General features: G+C 40.9%; 1 protein-coding gene across 2 annotated transcripts in view; it reads right to left on the bottom strand.

Annotated features, from left to right (window-relative positions):
• The window catches only part of itgbl1 (integrin, beta-like 1), a 61,480-nt gene that overhangs the window by 34,358 nt on the left and 7,794 nt on the right, over positions 1–19,328 (bottom strand). For both annotated transcript variants that reach the window (XR_005209520.1, XM_037789489.1), the window contains exons 3-7: positions 9,810–9,956; positions 8,089–8,211; positions 7,332–7,472; positions 2,761–2,901; positions 766–912 (exon numbers count right to left, since the gene is read on the bottom strand). Coding sequence is in view for 1 of the 2 variants with exons in the window: in XM_037789489.1 (XP_037645417.1) it covers positions 766–912; positions 2,761–2,901; positions 7,332–7,472; positions 8,089–8,211; positions 9,810–9,956 (699 nt within the window). In the remaining variant the exon portion in view is untranslated. The remainder of the gene's footprint in view (positions 1–765; positions 913–2,760; positions 2,902–7,331; positions 7,473–8,088; positions 8,212–9,809; positions 9,957–19,328) is intronic.

Genomic DNA, 19,328 nt, shown 5'->3' with positions numbered 1-19,328 from the left:
TCGTGATATATATCGTTATCGTGATATGGGACGACCTATATCAGGATAGAAGATTTTGGCCATATCGCCCAGGCCTACAGGATTTAGCAATATTTGAATATTCCACTAACAAGCAGATACTGCATGAGTAACACACACACACACACACACAGCCTCTATAGCACATAGTGCATCTATTCCCCCACTTCCACCTTACTATCATCAATCAGCATGCTCAAGGGTGCATGACTGGGACAACAAGGGAAGAGCAACCTGGACTTTTCTTTTTTGTTAGCACGAGTTTCTTAGTGTAGTCCTAATATTAGTATTAGGCCTGACATTTGGAGGCTCCAAGAAAACAGTTTCCTCTGTCCAGAAGGGCCACTAATGAAGCATACATTGCAGTGTAATTAATCTAGACACATCGACCCACGGCTTGTTCTACTGAAAGAGCTGTTCCGGCTATAGCTTACAGGCAGACAGTGCACCTTAATCTCACACACGCACATAAACATGCACATATGCATGAGCACAAGTGCACATAACGGAACAAAAGCATTAATACTGTACACACCCGCATGTATATGTGATATGTGCGACACAATAAACGCTGAGTGGTTGCTCAGATTTGATTGCTGGGCACCCGGGTGCATTTACAGCCCTCTTAAGGATGGATTAAGAGATGTGAAACACTGGAAATGGCCTATTTTACATCAAGAGGTGAGGACAGAGTGCCGGCCTGCTGCAGTAACCATGGCAACAGGCGCGGATGGGAAGACCAGGTACCTCGTCCGAAGCAGGGCAAATTGGACGTTCCCCGACACTTCTTCAGACTGCTCTCCAGAGACAGGGAGCAGGACAGAGGATGCTCGCACTTCCTCCCGTCCCATCCTTCCTTGCAGTCACACCTGCCACAATTACACTGGCCATGACCTGCCGAGAGGGGAGATGAAGAGGTGAAGGAAGCAGAGAGGTGAAACAAAGTGGAGGCTTTGGACAAGGAAATTTCTAATAAGCGTACTAAGGTAAGGGGGAAAGTGAAGTGGAGAGTTGGATAGGTTATGGAGCAGAAAAGAGGGTAAAAGGGGAGCTAGTGTGTGAGGGAGAGAGAGAGAAAAGGGAGCAAGGGAGGTAGCAAAACAAACAAGGGGCAGGATATGCTAGAGGTGAGAAGATTTACTGTCCTCAGAGCATTGGCTAAAAACAAGCTTTGACTGTCTGGCCTCCTCTAAGCTGCTGGATGGCCAGCATTGATTATACCTGGTCTGGTCTAGGAGAGAAAGAGAGAGAGAAACTGATGGAGAAAGATGAGATTTAAGACATTAAGATGTGAATTGTGTTCGTATTCTCTGGAATAATGAACTATGCATGAAGGCATGCACCCAAAGAACTGTTAACTGTGAATACGCTAGGAGGCTAAGATACGTTTTCTGTTACATAAATTATTAGTACGCTACTCACAGTAGTAGCAGCCATCATATTTTGTTCATTTTGGTCATTCCCATCCCTCCCTATAGTTTATTGTTAAGTTATACAGAAAGTTCACTTTCACAGCTTCGAACTTGCACCAGAGTATAAGAAGTGGAAAGCTGTTGGAACTGCAGTTATTCAAAGATGAGGATCAATATATGGTATGGACATAAACAATATTAGGCTATATAGCCTACCAGTTGCTGTGCATTGCGTAAGTCGGTTCTCTTATTAAATGGAAAAACTCCATTTTGCTTTCATGCAGAGAGTTAGATGAGAAGATTGATATCACTCCAATGTACATACAGCAGCCCAGCTAAATATGTAACTGGAATTCATACAAACCCCAAAGTGTGGGAATAAAAATGACAACTTGCTGTTTTATGGGGAATTATGTGCCAGAATTTTTTTGGGCTGCCAGGCAATCATCTGACACTCCATGAAGTTACTGGTCCCGGCAAGTGGGCATCTCCGGGGTCTGACAAGTGAAGCCAATGCGGTAGTGCCTTAAACTTTCATTTTTTCTAATAGCCAGCAGGGGGCGACTCCTCTGGTTGCAAAAAGAAGTCTGATTGTATAGAAGATGATGACATAATGACCCTGCCTCAATCACTGGTTTCAAGTCTTTGTTAATACAGCATGATGTTCATTTAGTAAATTATGGTCCCATTTAGAGTAAAATAGACCATGAAGCAGAGTATGATTTAGGGCATGGCTATGTTGTGACAGACAGGTCACTACCACGCCGTTGTCCAATTTGGGTGTTTTCATCTTACAACTTCAATCCTTTCACAGTGTGTTTTCAGTTCATGACAGTTAATTCTAACCTTTTTGGTTACCTATAAATATCTTATTCAGCGTTCGGTTGTACTTAGCTCCACCCTTCGTGTCGCTTCTGGCTGCAAATAGCCTAGATGGCCAATGCGAAAAAAACCAAGATGGTGACGGCCAAAATGCCGAACTCAAGACTTCAAAAACGGCAGTCTACAAAACAATTGGTGACTTCACAGTGACTACGCTTACTTCTTATACAGTCTATGGTTCCAGCAAAGACATTTTCCAGCACATTTACCCCTATATAATAGCAAATTGTAATTTTTACACCTTGGCTTTTGTAGGCAGATTTTGTTACCTTTTGAAAGAGCCAGTGAGAGTGTTATCAATCCTCTCATCTAACTCTCGGCATGAAATCAAATAAGCGTGTTTCCCAAAATCTTGAACCACTTCTTTAGCTATTTTTTAAAGAGGACTCAGGGTTTCTGTAAATGTATTGCATGCAGATATGTGATTCCAAAAAAACAGCAGGCTGACCTGAGCAGAAGTCATCCGTGTATCGGTCGTAGGTTGCATGGCAGTTCCTCTCATCGCATTCGCAGGTGTCTCCATGAATATCTCCCCAGTCGCCAGATGGATCTACATCATGACAGTTACACTCTCCACACACACAGGTCCCTGACACCCACAGCAAACACATACACGCATACAGTAAATTCACATTGTATTAATTCTCCATTGTAAGTTTTTTCAGTTGTACAGTAATAAAATCACTAATGCAAACAAAGCAACGGTAAATACAACTCATTGTCTGCGACATGATAAACGGTAGACAAGCTTCTGGCACAGATGTGGGTGAGGGTTGGGAGGATTTACTTTTCTACTTTAGGCTGCAGCCACCGGGATAAATAAAAGTCCCCCTTCTGTCTCACTTTTTCTTCCTTTATCTGTCTGTCTGTCTCTTTCTCATTTGTTTTACATCTTAGCCAGGGCATCAGCCGAACAGCAGCCAGTGGAAATCCCATTTTCTCTTATCAGCAGTGACAGAGCACGGGGAACCCCAGGGGAGCCAGGGCCAGCTGGCAAGCCTGTGGGCTGCGGCTGGCGCGTGTCTGGCCCTTGGCCCTGGTTCGGTCTCCCTCACCACCCTCATAACCCTGGAGCCCTGGATTTATAGAGCCATGCACTTTAATGTTTGCCACAAATGTCACAGCCTGGCTTCACCAGAGCAGATTACAGCACCTGTACTAGATCAAAAATGTTCTATAAACGCTCTATAAAATCAGGATTCATTAGAGAATGCATCTACGTTCTGTATTCAGAGACAGTTTTTGACTAAATCCCTGTTTTTTCAGCTAAAAAGCAACCTCCCCCTCCACACAAAAGGGGAATCATTCCTCTCTGCGTGCCTCATGCGACGACATTATCTCCGAGTCAAATTGTTTTGATCAAGAAATCGTATATAGATGCACGTATTTAGCCTCCAGCATTATGTGGCTGTTATCATTTTGACAGCACGCCAGTTAGTGTATTATTAGCTCGACTGAGGAGGCTAGGTGAACCCAACAGATGGAGGGGGTTGTCAGTTTGTTGGAATGAAACACCGTAATCTATTGGGGACTGTCAGTCAAATCATTCACTCATTCATTTCAGAGTGTGAGCAGAGCAGCAGATATTTCACACTCTCATACAAAACACTTCACATCTCTACATCTATACAGGGTGATGAAATCCAATCAACCCTCTTATGTAACCATCTTTCTTGATCCATCTCCTATAATCACCGGGAATTATCTTCACAATGAGGATTAATTCAGAACAAAACGGTTACATGCCATATAGGGATTGGAATTGAGAATTGTTCCCATCATAATCAGTACCAAATTGTCTGACTTCTGAGAACTGTTGCCCTCGGGGCAGAATGAAAAGATGTTGGAATATGTTGTCATATTTTACCAAACTGTTGGGGGTAAAAATACAGATGATATTTTGAGGAAAGGTCACACTGCTGACAATGTGCTTCAACATTTGTTGGCAGCGCATGTCGGAAAGTGGTGCCTTGGACAGTTAACAGTTACAGGTGTGTTGCATTTTCACAAGGGCGTCAGTTAACCCAAGTATAATTAATTATAAAGTTAACATTACAGCCACGCAGGCAGCCTTATCATAATGGGTTTTTTTTTGCCTTGAATAGGAGTAACTTCTTCTAATCTTTCCCAAACATTATACATCTTCTTTTCTTTCATCAATTTTTAATAATATGTATCATGTTAAGGCATGGTCACACATGCACAAAAATAACATTCGCCTACCATTCACTTCCGTTCTATGCGAGCAAAGGGGCTAAAATAAATTTGCTTCCGAATCAACTTAGCTTCTTCGGATCCTCAGTTCAACTTTGCTGAAGTGATTATGGTGAACTCCATGCGAATCCAAAGATGTGAATTTGCTTCCCAACCAGAAGCTGATGTTTTTTCGCCGCTTCGATCGCATAGAATGGAAGTGAACGGTAGGAGAATGTTAGTTTCTTTAATGTGTGACCGTGCCTTTATTGTCAGTCAAATCTTTGAGATTTCCTATACATGCCGTAATGTTTGTTCTTTTCATCAGCCGATTAGACTCTTGTCAGGCTATCAAATAGGCGTTATCAGTCGTTAGAAGCACCATAGATGTGGGTCAGTAGGGGCTTACTACACCCATTAGTAGGTTTTATCATTGATTTACATGGTAGATCGCTAAAAGAAGGTAAAAAAGAACAACAGCGACTTCTAGCTACCGTAGTATTTATGACAGGAGCAGAAGAGGAAGTCAGGCGCTGTAGTATAGACAGCGTAAAACTCCATAAAGGGTAGAGGACAGGGACAATGGATGGATCACAAAACACAGGGTTTTCACCCAGGAGACCTGAGTTCACGTTCCATGTAAAACTAATAATGTGTAGTTGTTTTTGTGCTTTTAGTTATTTTAAACCAAAACACAATGGTTTTTTTTGTTGCCTAAACCTAAAGAAGCATTTTTGTTTGTGTTCAAAATATATCATGTCATGCAGTTTTTTTAACACATTAGAACATGTTGCTTTTAGGTTTCACTTTCACTTTTACAATATAGTAGGCATAGTAGGCCCCTATTGACCCACATCTATGGTGCTTATAGCGACTGATAACGCCTATTTAATGGCCTGATAACAGTCGAATCGGGTGCAGCTTTTATTGAAACAGAGAGAGTAAGAAAAATAAATCAAAGCTATAAAACCTATTTTTCTTCAGTCCAACGGTGTATCAAAAAGGAATCAATAAAGAAGTCAATAAATAATTTGATTGATAACAGGTACTTGAAAGAATTGTAAAACGCTGTCAAGCTAATTGATCAAGCATAAAAAAACAGTCTTTAGGTTGATTTGAACTGAGATGGACTCTTTTTAATTGATGTCATATTTCTTTTGCTCTTTTCACTGGTAGCTCTTGGGATTGTCCGGCCTTTGACTGCCCTTTTCTTTACTAAAGAGGAGCACAATGGGCTACTACACCATGAACACAGTCGATGGTTGTTCATGATAAGTCAGCTGTGCACTTAACCATAAATCATGGGGCTCTGTCCATGTAGCATACCATTTAGCCCTTCCACTTAGCCAGCCCTCAGCCAGTCCACTGTAATTAATTTTAGAGAGCTTTACTGAAATCCCGCAGGATCACTTGAGCTAGGTTAGTGAAGCTCTTTCTCTGACTGCCTGTCCGCCAAGCTCTGATGACTTTGAGTGGAATTTACATGAGGATTTCTTAAATCGGTCTATTCTCTGCGTTCTCTTCTCTGTATTTCTCCTGTGGTTTCCCCCCTTCATCTCCATCTCTTTCTTCATTCTCAGTTCAAAAGGTGGGTGTCAAAAATGACTCTTTTTTATCTGTCAGATAGCAGGAGACACACTGAACTGGGTTTCTCTTGTCATACATGCTGGAAACTGTGACAGATCAAACATTAGTGTTTCACCACTGCTGGGATAGAGTCATCTCCTCCTCTTAACGACCCCTAGATAACAGACAGGAAATGAACTTGATTCCTTATTCAATGTTTGTTTCCTGTTTCCAGGCAATACAATTCAATTATCATTACTATGCTGTGGATTCTTTGTAAGCTGTAGTGACAATTAACAAGAGAACTTCCTTCCCATATGTAACATTCCAGTATTTTGTAGCTTTGTTAATCAATGATAATAAATATCCGCATCCGCATAATGGCTATTGGAAAAAAAATGTTTTCCTTACTTGTTTTTAGGGCTGTTGAGCCATTAGAATATATTTAATCGCGATTAATTGTAAATTAATTGCACATTTTTCATCTGTTTGAAATGTACCTTAAAGGGAGATTTGTTAAGTATTTAATATTCTTATAAACATGGCCGGGCAAATAGGCTTGCTTTATGCAAATTAATATATATATATATATATTTATTTATTATTGGAAATCAATTAACACAAAACAATTAGAAATATTGTCCAGAAAGCCTCACGGGTACTGCAGTTAGCATAAAAGATATGCTCAAATCATAACATGGCAAGTCCAACAGGCAACAACAGCTGTCAGTGTGTCAGTGTGCTGACTTGACTATGACTTGCCCCAAACTGCATGTGATTATCATAAAATGGGCATGTTTGTAAAGGGGATACTCGTGGGTACCCATAGAACCCATTTTCATTCACATATCTTGAGGTCAGAGGTCAAGGCACCCCTTTGAAAATGGCCATGACAGTTTTTCCTCAACAAAATTTAGCAGCAAACAGTTTATAGTGTTATTTAACCTCTTTCGCAGCAAGCTAGTATGACATGATACCAATGGATTCCTTAGTTTCACATCTTCACTCTAGCTTTAAGACTAAGCCCGCTAGAACCTCAGAGAGATCGATCGTCTTAATGCATTAAAGAAATGAGTGATGTTAAAATTAATTTGTGTTAACGCATTATTATTGCGTAACTTTGACAGCCCTATTTGTTATATTTTGTATATATTTAAATTTTTCGATGACAGTATCACATTTAAAAAATTGCTATAATAATTTAATCAATAATTATAAAATAATTTAACTACTAGGACTAGGAAGCGGGTATATACAGACCTCTGTTGCTGCAGATTTTGCCATCTGGAGATGTGCATCTCCGCTTGCTTTCCCATGGGCTGATGTCACACTGGAATTCACATTTGTCTCCATGCCAACCAGCAGCGCAGTAACAGTTTCCACAGTAACACTGGCCATGGCCTGGAAGCAGATCAGAATGCACATGCAACAACTGATGAGTTCACCGTTGTCCGTGTTTGGATAGATTGACAGTCAGTTAAACAGATTACCAATTACTCATTGAAATGTTCACTTTTTAGTATTTTAAGGGGACTGTAAACTACAAATTCTGACAATGTTGTATTTTTGCCAACCCAAGTCAGAAAAATGCAATATTTTTTTTCATTTTCTTCAAAATATCATATCATATATGTTTTACCAAAAAAAAAAATAACACATTCAACATTTGTTTTTACTGCTTTTAATTGCCACTATTTGAGACTTGCTAGACAAATGAAGGTACTTGTATTTCCGACAAACGCCTGATAAGCAAAGTCCATGATTTGTTTTTCAAAAGGAAATTATGAATGGCTAATTAACATTGACAAGCAGGCACTGGACCTACCTTTAGAGAACAGGGATAAGTATAACAATGTAGTCAGCTAGAGACAACAGTTCAAACTTTAAATTAATGTCAAACAGAGTGACAAATATGGACAGTCCTTGAATAACCATATATTAAACTAAGGTGTTCTTTTTTTTCTACTTTAGGTTAGTGGGGGGAGTGAGGGGGTGAGACAGGGACTGCAGGCCATACCTCCACACACCTCTCCTGTGTCCTCGTCCAGACACTCGCTGTCGTCACACTCACAGAAAGGTCCCGTCACCAGACCTCTGTTGTCCTTATCCTCACACATGCAGCTACCACAGTGGCACGTCCCTATTAAAGATACCATCTTTAGACACAGTTTAAGCTCATTTGTTGTAAAAAAAAAAAAAAAAAAAAAAGGTCAAGTTTGTGAGTATGTGGTTGGTTTTGGATGGCGGGATGTGTGTATGTTTTGAGTGGTTTCTATTATCCTGCGAACGACACCACAGAGGTTAAATTCCTGGGTTCCCCTGCCATTTAGCCAGAACTGAAGAAGCTTCTTGGATGAGAAGTGAAACATCTTCAAGAATCTAAACCAAGTCCAGTTGCTGCTGATTTAACCCTTACTCGGATACCCTGACCTGAATGACTGAGAACCTTCACAAACATATCAATACAGTATTATTAAAGGTAGGGTTGGTAGTGTTCTTCAAAAATGTGTGTTATATTAGTTGAAATTCTCTTTGCATCCTGACAGCAATCAATAAGCAATCAATATGCTCTGACAAAAACAAAATCAATGATCTCTGACTGTCACAGGACTGTAATAAGCCCGCCCAATCATTTCATTTGGGCCAAATGAAATCATTGACAATAGTTATGTTCACTGTTTACGTTCATTATGGTGGCTTTGGAGGGAGGCCTGAAGCGACGGGCTATCAGTTTTGCCATTTTTAAAATCTTGCGTACTCTTGCTTTCTCAAGATTACCAACCCACACTTTAACTGAAAGAAATAACAATAACTTTAAAGTGGGTTATAAGTGGTAGCTCATAGCTTTATTGTAGGGCTGTCAATCGATTAAAATATTGAATCGTGATTAATCACATGATCATCCATAGTTAATCGTGATTAACCGCAAATTAATCACACTTTTTATTTGTTCAAAATGTACCATGGGCATGTCTGTAAAGAGGAGATTCGTGGGTACCCATAGAACCTATTTTCATTCACATATCTTGAGGTCAGAAGAGGTCAAGGGACCACTTTGAAAATAGCCATGCCAATTTTTACTCATATGTAACCATAGTATATTATGATATGGTTGGTTCCAATCGATTCCTTAGGTTTTCTAGTTTCACATGATGCCAGTATCTTCACTCTAGCTTCAAAACTGAGCCCGCTACAACCTAAAAATCGCAAGTTTTGTTAATAGGTTAAGGAAATTAGTGGCATTTAAACAAATTTGCGTTAACTCGGGTTATTATCGCGTTAACTTTGACAGCCCTTCTTTATTGTAATTAATAATAATTGTATTAATTACAAATCAGGATTTTTTTGACTTTGTAATAAGAAATCAGATTTACAGTTGTATATGTCAGTAGATTTCACAACCTGGCAACCCAGAGCTTATCTTTAATAATGGCATATTACTAGTCTATAATGCATTTATAAGAGACATTAGTTTAAATTGTACAATTTATAAATCTTTTTATAAAGACTGCAATATTGGAAAGTGGTACCAAAAGCACAATACAAAAGACACTATGTGATTGTTGTCTGTCTATTCTGTGTGGGTATTGTGTCTGTGAATAAGCAACGCCGGTTGTTTGTTTGATGCAGATTTTTGTTCACACTTGAGTGCACTTTTCTTGCAACTGTGTATAACAAAGACTCATTGTGTTGTGTACATGTGTGTGTGTATGCTTATCGTGTGTGTGGTCGCAGTACCTCTGTTGGAGCACACCACCCCCTGTGGGTTTTTGCAAAGCTCTTTGCTCTTCTTGCCGGGTAGGTTGCACTCCTCCTGGAACTGGCAGGCATCTCCGAACCAGCCTTCGTCACACTCACACGTCCCACAGTCACAGTAGCCACGGTCTAAAGGGAAACACAAAAACACGCCACATGCTGTTTATCAATGCTGAAAAGCATGCCCTCTTGCCAAATCGCTCTACAAACAAGACACACACACACAAGTGTTATCTTAAATGGGTATGATGGCACATTGCACTACCAGGACAGTGCAGGAACTGGAGTTATAGGATTCATTTGACTCCCCTTGACTTGTAATTATTGTAACAGACCAATTGTACTCGCAAATGACTCTGTTCTACATTTCCCTTGAGATGCATAAATGTACATCTAGTAAGCAGGCAGTCTTAGTTGCAATACAACCCTTTTTGTTCCAAAATTTCATGATGATAAACTAGCTTCCTCTTCAATCACTCAATGAGAGTGTTGCCTCGGTGTTCAGAGGACCTGCACAGGCAAGTTTGGCGTCACTATTTCTCATCATTCTAATGGCCGTAGTGAGCAATATGAAAAACAGGAGGAATCACATGATGCAAATGAAGGCTGTTGACAAGTTATTATAAATGTTGCACCCAATGCGTTTAGCAGCAAGGGGCCTTGCATGTCACACTCAATCATTCTCCTGACTCGTTCATCGTGTAAATGCGGTGTCCTTTTCAAGGGCTATCCATCAGTCATTAACAACAGGCAAGTCCCCTGTCTCTTCTCATTATCGATATGTCTCGGGGGACACTTGGGAACAGGTTCAAGGAAAAGAAGAATATGGAAAGTGCATTCAAAGAAAGCTGCAACACAGAGGCAATACAATTTTGAGGGAAATAAACTCCAGTGCTTGTGCACATACATTTGGGTATCTGGAATGCCAACGAACCCACAAACAGGCAGTTTTTTGTGGGGTGCCTGGATCAGCAAACATGTGATTCAACAAGCCATTCAGATTTAGCTCCCCACCCTGTGTCAAATGCAGGCTCATTAGAATATACTGCGACCCATCTGAGTATCCAGCCCGTTCTCATTCCCAGGGCGTTGAATACTGACGTTTTGTCACGGCTGTCGATGTCCCGTATGATATATATGAGACGCACCGGGCTTTTCTTTAACTACAATGTAAATCCATCAGCGTTAATAGTAAACGCTCAGGAAAGGTGCACCAGGAGTGCGGTGATGTAGTTTGAAGAGCGAAAGAGATACACACAAGATGGCCGGGAAGTGTGGTGGATGGGTCCAATAAACACAGGGCTTTCATCTAGGAGACCACTGTTTGTGTCCCCTGCGTTAAGTTCTCACTTTCACTTTCCGTGTTCAAAAGGTTCATTGACATTTCCACTGTAGAAACGTAGTAGTTTAAGCCCAACCATGTTGTTTTTTCCTAAACCTAACTGTTGTGATTATGTTTCCTAATCCATAGCAAGTATTTTTGTTTTACTTACAACATTAAAAGGGACTGTTTGTAAGAATCAGAAATGCTTGTTAACAACGACACTTGTGGCCGTTAAGTCAACGAAAGTCAGTGACGGGTTCGCGCTTGTGCTCGCTCTACATGGAGGTCTCTCCATGAATCAATGCTGTTCCTAGTGTTGGCTTTTCCTGCTTCAGCCTCCCGACCGCGGTCAGAAGGGAACAGGGGAGACACCGGAGTTTTGGTCAGAGACGATAACGTTTCTCGCTGCGGAGCCCCGTCACTTCACAAGACATGGGAAACCTCTGTTGGTCTGGAGGAGCTGCAGCATTTATTTCTGCACAAACGTCCACTGTACATTCACTAGATATTCTCAGTGCTACTAACTCTTCTGCAGTGTGTAGTGTGTGCACATACACGTGTGGAGTGAAATAGCGAGAAGGAGTGCGGTGTGTGACTGAAGGCAAGCAGGCGGAGGAGCAGAGTACAGCGGAGACTCCGGCCCTGGAGACCAAAGCTACGTTCTCCCCCGCGTCCTCCGACCGCGGCCAACACTGTTTTGCAAGACGGGCTTCACTAGATATAACTTTGCAGTTTTGGTTGACATTGCGACTGTTGTAACTCTTGTATAAATTAAACCGACTTATAGCAAGTCGCAGACTCACTGTGGTGAGGTTTTGCAGTAACAACTAAACAATCAGGGGAGTTGTAATGTTATTAAGCCTAGAGAGTGCAATTTAACAACTTAATGCTTCACCCACACACTCTGGTCACAGCGTAGGAAAGCACATTGCTATCGCCAGATGAGTGACAACTTTGTTCGGCTAATTTTCTGTAACCAGTGTAGCATTAAAGCATGGTGGAATTAGCAAGCTGCAACCACACTGTACGGCCCCACTGATGTGTGTTCTGTTATCACCATATAACTAACAACAGTCACCATTTTCATTTGTACCAGTCAAACAACCACGGAAAGCATGTCAATGTCCGTTCTACTCCTATTCTATTTCTATGGATCTACCTTTGCAAAGGTGCACCATGTTTTTCTCGCAACCAAGCAGTGCAGAGCAGAACCGACTGGGCTTTGTCTGGAGGGAGTCTTAAAGAGACAGACGCTAAAATGGAGCATTTTAGACAGTTTACATGTATATTTAGATAGACACTATGAGAAAAAAATATGTTTTTTGAACATTAAATCGTGTCAACATGTTCTAGTAGAAAACCAAAATACAAGTATGAACCTGAAAATGAGCATGATATGTCCCCTTAAAGCATCTTAAAACACAGCAAAACCAAAGCTGTACTGACATTAAAATATCTATTTCAGACCACAGCCATTGTACATTAAGTGTGGACATTTCTTTTGTATTATTATTATTGGTGCAATAGGCTACATAAACACAAAACAGAGGTGGTGACACAGTGCAATACATAGGAATCAATGAAAATGGTAGTATAGACAAAACGAAACAGAAAAATGGATTTATCATTTAGTTTTGCAGATGGGAATTGCTTAGCTGTAAAACAGAATTAGATTACAGTCTCTCCAACTTAATTCAGCAGTCACTGCCACCCACTAGCCCTCATTAATCTCCGCTTGACAATCACTCTGACATATAAAATGGACCCTCTTTGTCTACGAGGCGAAAGTTTGTGTGTGTGGGAAGGTGCCTGTCTGTCGACAGTTTATCTTTCCTAGTGCTTCCTGAGCAGTAATTCTCTATAGCTTGGGGGTGTCAGGGTCCTTGCTACACACCACCGACCGACACGCACGTCCAGCCAATCAGGCTGCGACCAGTGCCCAGATGCATCCCATGGGGGTCGGAAAGAGAGGGTGCATCTGTGCCAGCATCCGTGGCTGTAATAGGTGATGTAGCGCCACCGTGATTAACTGCTGATGAGGAGAGGATGGTGACTCATTGAGCAAGCTAATTTCAGGTTTAGAATGTACCTTGTCCCTGCTTAATGATAAACAAAGTATAATATTGAGAGGGAAATAAACAAGGAAACAGGTTTGTATGGAACATAATAATTCAGCAATCTTCGAGTGATTACTGGTTAAGTATATGTACCAAAAACAAATTTCCTCTACGTGAGCAGAAAACACTTCTCTCACTTACATTTGAGGCAATCTTGAGGCTATTCAGTGCTGTTTCAATTATAAGCAACGCAATAATGCAAGACATACATTATGTGTTGCAAATCTAAAAACTCCCCGAGACTGTCTCTGTGCTCATTTAATACTCGCAATTGATTTTTCGTCTCCAAATGTCATTTCCCGCACTTACTTTGTTTAGATCATGTTCTTCATAACACGATACTCATTTCAGTGAGTAATTATCCCCCCCCCCCATGCTTCTCTCTCCCTGTGGGTGGCGGAGCGTGAAACGGCAGCACTTCAGCTAGTGTTCTGTAGGAAAGATCTAGGAGACACCTGTCTCAGGTAATAACTCATTCTGTGTGTGCGCGCTGCCCCCACAACAAGGAACTCCAGCTTTTCATTCTTCCGGTTTTTACTGTTCTTCACCACCCAGGCGTTCATTTGTCAAATTTGGTGAATTCATCATACCCTTGTGATACAAAGGTACATATTTTTTCCAACCTTTCCCTGGCATGATAACAGCAATGTAGAAACACTTGCTCCTACAGCAAGAAGTCTTTGGAAGCTGTAATGGGTCCCAATCAAAATTGCCTTAGTAGACTTGAATAGACTTGAGTGGCTTTGTCTCCTTGCAGCCCACGCTGGAATCATTAGGTGACTCACCATGAACACACTGCCCAGGAAAGCTCAGAATATCTAAGTGAAAGCACGTCAAAATATGCACTAACACAAAAAAAAAAAAAAAAACTGAACAATTTAATGGACTGTAATGGCTGAGAGACTGCATTCCACTGCGAGTCCCTATTTTCTCTGTCTCTCTTTAGGAAACAGAAATGAGTATTAAACCTTTTAGTCATGTTGGACAGACTGCTATTAGTGAGTTGTTCTCCCGTGATTAGTTTATCTAATCTGTCTGTGATGTGTCCATATTGGGAAGCAACATCTTAAGCTTGTGTAACACTGATGGAAAGTGCATCTGGAGTTTGATTTGGAACAGCACTGGACAAACTGACTTCTTATGTGCTGCTGACATAAAACCCCCTTGGGTGGGATCTTCTTTGGCTCTGGCAGGGGGCACAGAGGCTGGGGGCTGAGCCAGGAAAAGAGCAGATGCTCTGAAAAGCCATAGTCTGAGAGAGAGAGAGAGAGAGAGGGAGAGAGGAAGAGGCTAACATATGTTCTTACAGAACCTCAAAACAACCATCCATCCATTTCGACTGCTCCTTTGAGATAGGGAGAGAAGGATATACATATTTAAAGTCTGCCAGAATCATAAAGTTACAGATTGTTGTGGATGGCAGACGTACTTGGCTTTGTGCCTCAATCTACATCAGTGTCTGGGGGATGATAGCTGTTAGATGCAGAGAGTTTGATCAAGCATTGTATGTTTTACAGTAAGTGGTGTTCTATCAACTCTCTTTGATAAAGAACAATTCAAATAAATGAGTCATTATGTTTCAATGAAGATTGAACTCAGAAATGATTGCTCACTACAGCCCAGTCGGCAGGAAAAAATATTTCTGCAAAACCACGGATATGCTGCAGGTCGACGTTTTTGCGTTCAGTCAGAGCAAGTGACGTAGTATATCGAGCAACTTATTGTTAGTTACATGCTATGGATGAATGATAAGAACTAAATACCTTGGATAACTTGCTTCCAATTTGTATGACTCTTTATATTCTGAATTTTTGATCCATTTATGTTTGTAAAACCTTCCTTGAGCCGAGAAAAGAGATTTTAAAATCGGTGATGTCATCACAATGAGCGGAAATTAGCGGGTTGAGCCAGCGGGAGAAAGACTACTGCAAATATTCAGCGGGCCGCATACCGCAGAAGTAAACCCGGAAGTTAGAAAACCTTTTTGGCATATGCACAAGGCGAGCACTTCTCATTGGAATGAATAGGTGCAATCTTGGGGTCTAATATCCGGTTCTTATTTTACATCCATGCTCCCAGCCCTTGGTCCAGCCTCGGGCTCGGGCTCATTCCCATGAACGGAAGAAGGGCATTAACTTTTACAACTTTTAGGACTTATTGATTTAAATTAGGGCTATTCAAGTGTTCGTACTGGGAAGTTGATTTACCTCAAAAAGAGTATCTGCTTATTTACTGACGTCTCTTTGCCAATGCAAGTCTATGGGAAAAAGTATTTTTGGGCCCGATGGCATCACGTGAAGGACACAGAAGTTATAATTCCACGGTTTGGCCACTATGTGAAATTCGCTTCAAAGCCCGGTGCTCTTCCTGGGGGCTTAGGTCATAGCAAGTGACGTAGTATATTGAACGTACGTTATTGTAAGTTATGCGGTATGATAACGAGTAGGCCTAATAAGTGAGAAAGTCCTTTAAGGGCAGGTGGGAGAGGTGATGGATCGGTCAAACAAACACAGGACGTTCACGCAAGAAAACAGGAAAATAGGAAAACATCTGTTTGTGTCCCATGTGAAACCAAAAGTAAATGTTGACTTAAGCGCAACAACGTTATGTGAGAAAGTCCGCTAAGGTCGTTGTTGTTTATTTACAATTATTACGTTGTTACCATTGTTACATTACGTTGTTGCGCTACGTTGTTGCGTTACGTTGTTGCGTTACGTTGTGCGTTACGTTGTGCGTTACGTTGTGCGTTACGTTGTTGCGTTATTAATTCAACACAAAACCATGACGTTTTTTTTCTAACCTTAATCAAGTACCCTTGTTGCCTAAACAAACATTACAACATTAACCACGAAGAATTGTACATTTCAGCAAGCGTGATACAAAACTGAAACATATTTATGAAACATATTCGTATCCTGGGGTTTGCAGGAATGTACAATGCCAACATTTTATCTGACGACTTGGTTGCACTCACTAAGGGGTTCAGTCTTGATATAATGGTCTAATGCTACTCAGTATTGTAACAGTAATTACTAACAAGTTGATTATACAGTGTTTCTTCATTGGGACAATGCTAGCCTGCAGTGCCCTGGGCCACCCGCTGTGTCTCTGACAATGGAGAAAGACCATAAATTGCAGAGAAGCACAGCCTGTCTGAACACACACCAGAGGAAAACACTCTGCTCGATTCACAGACACACACAGAGAGAGAGACGGAGCAAGAGTGAGTGGGGGAGATTTCACGTGGCTCATCAATGAGGGAGAAAAAGGAAAAAAAAGAGGGAAGGCTGTGAAAGTGAGAATGGAAACATTGCCACGTTGACCCTCATCTATGAAAACAGGAGAGTTATTACAGAAATGACACAAATATCAAAAATAACCTCAAACGCGTAGTTTTAACATTCCTTCAAACACTCAAAAACAGGGTTAAATTACCAGAGGTTATGTTTCTCTACTGTAGCTTATATTTTTTTTTTAAATGGGACTGGAGAGACAGAGCAGGAAGATTTAAGCACAAAACAAACAGCAGAGTTAAATGACAGGAATGTTTTGCACAGTTGCTGAACAGATGTTAGTCTAGGTCATTGTCCCATTGCTCTGCTACAATGTAGGATGCATCAGAGGAAGGAAAAACATGTGAATCCTAAAAAATCATTGCCAACTTCTCTAACACTAATGCTCCGGTGTTACTTCTTAGCCCATATGTGCCCACAACTGAATTTTTTTATTTCCTTTGGTGTTCTCCGGGCTTGCTAAGCACAAATGTGAATATATTTTCAAAATTGTCAAACTGTTTGACTGAAAAGTGAGTTTTTCTTATCATACTATATTTAGTCTTTGGGCACACGGGACTACAGTTTTTGTAATAGACTCTGTTATGTTTTAGGAAAAAACAGTGGTGCCCAAATACTACTGTAGATATATGATGATAATGAAATGGCTGTATCTCAGAAACTACAAGGAGCACAATCAAGTCTTTGGTATCTATGTATTTTCAGCTTTATAATGGAACATTCCATGGTACAAATAATGTGCAACATTACTGCCATTTTTTCTGGCCTTTGACCAAAACGTTTACCATGGTACTGGCCATAGCATATTAAAAAAAAATGTATGGCATCACACAAGGTGACAAAAAGAAAGAAAAAAATCTTAAACAAAGGAGCACGCCTGTATCTGTGAGAAAGAATGTAATACATATGTAAAAGTAACATAATATGCTAAGAATACAATGACAAGGATACCTGTTTATTTTCCTCTAATCATTCCTAAAGAGAACATGGACATTTCAGTATATGAACTGCTTCTATAATGCCTCCATTCCAGCATACATTGTGCAAGAACCCCCCCGGGGCAGTTTACTATATTCATCTGTATGCATGCATATAGTTTATGAATGTAGCGCTTCCAGTTCACTTGATGTCTATTGACTGCACCAGAAGGAAAGCCACACAACAAAAGAAAAGACCATAAAAACTCCCCATAAAAGGAACAGAATGTTGTTTCAGACTGAGGGCATTCTTGCCCTGTGGTGACAGTAATAGTACTAATAATAGCCACATAGATTTTTAAAAATATTGCTACCAGACCTAAATTTAAAAATGCATCATCCCCAGCTTGACTTGTTGCTCTGATTGAGAGGATCTGAATTAGCCCGGGTTTGCCGGATGAATGCCATCCAAGTTAAAAGAACATCTCAATGCCAGGAAAGCTAATGTTTTTGGAAAGGAAAAATGCACAGTTTATCCCTATGTGGAGAAAAATCTATTGGATCTTATCAGTGGGCAGTTGTGAGAGGCAGAGATAAGGGAGCCGCAGGGAGAGAAATTGGCTGCCGATCTCAGACAGCAGAGCGTGCACGCTGCATGGGCCATTGAGCAACTGAGGGGGGGTGGGGGGGTTGGTAGGGATGTGCGTATTCTTCTCAATATGCTTTGAATATAATTGCTGGGCCTTCATGCACATGGGAATATGGTTCTGTGAGTATGTGGCTGGTTGTGCACATTTGTGTGTGCACATGATTGTTACACTATGGGAATGAGCCTGATCCTCTATGTGTGTGTGTGTGTGTGTGTCTGGGTGTTAAAACCCATCCCTCTTCTGATGCATCTAGGTTCCATTTGCAGTCTGTGTACCAGTGAGTGAAACCCCATTATCAGGCTGAAGCAAGGGCCTTCTCGCTCCAGACTGCTGAACCATAATGAGCTCCTCACAGCAGCCAACTTGTCTACCCAAATAAATCACTCTACCCCTCACGTGCACACACACACACACACACACACACATACACACACACATCTCTATTATACCTGTTCTAGGTGCACACATATCTCCATTAAACCCTGACACTCATAGCCCAGTGACTACCGAGGACACTGGACAAAAAGATGAGGGTTCATTTCTCTTCCAGAAGGACCAGCCTCTCTCACAACTTCCAGGAAGGATATCTCATCTGATAAATGTCTGGGAAATTTTGGTAACAGGTTGCAAGCAGTCCTCTTTTACATAAGTCTATGCTCTACCTCAGTTGCCAGTTTATTAATGTGTTAGGAATTGATTTATAGGTGTGGTCATTGTAGAGGGTGTAATTTGTGGTGCTGTTCAGTTGTATTGTGTTATACTGAGAGGTGTTTCTTCTGGTTTGTTTGCCACATTTATACCAATAAGAGTAGACTAAATGTTAGAAAAAAACTCAGTATAATGTGATACTATATTTAACATAGCCACAAACTTCCCCCAAACGGACCCCTTTTTAACCTACCTACATTAAAGGGGACATATCATGCTTATTTTCAGGTTAATACTTGTATTTTGGGTTTCTATTAGAACATGTTTACATGCTTAAATGTTCAAAAAACACATTATTTTTCTCATATGGTCTGTCTGAATATACCTGTATTCACCCTCTGTCTGAAACGCTCCGTTTTAGCGCCTGTCTCTTTAATACCCCCTCCTGAAAAAGCCCAGTCTGCTCTGATTGGTTTGCGAGAAAAATACGGTGCACCTTTGCAAAGGTAGTTCCCTAGAAATACAGTGGGAGTTTTCTGTGGTCATTTGACT

The sequence above is a fragment of the Sebastes umbrosus genome, chromosome 13, assembly GCF_015220745.1.
Source record: "Sebastes umbrosus isolate fSebUmb1 chromosome 13, fSebUmb1.pri, whole genome shotgun sequence".
NCBI lineage: Eukaryota > Metazoa > Chordata > Actinopteri > Perciformes > Sebastidae > Sebastes > Sebastes umbrosus.
This window is presented reverse-complemented; position numbering and strand designations above follow the sequence as displayed.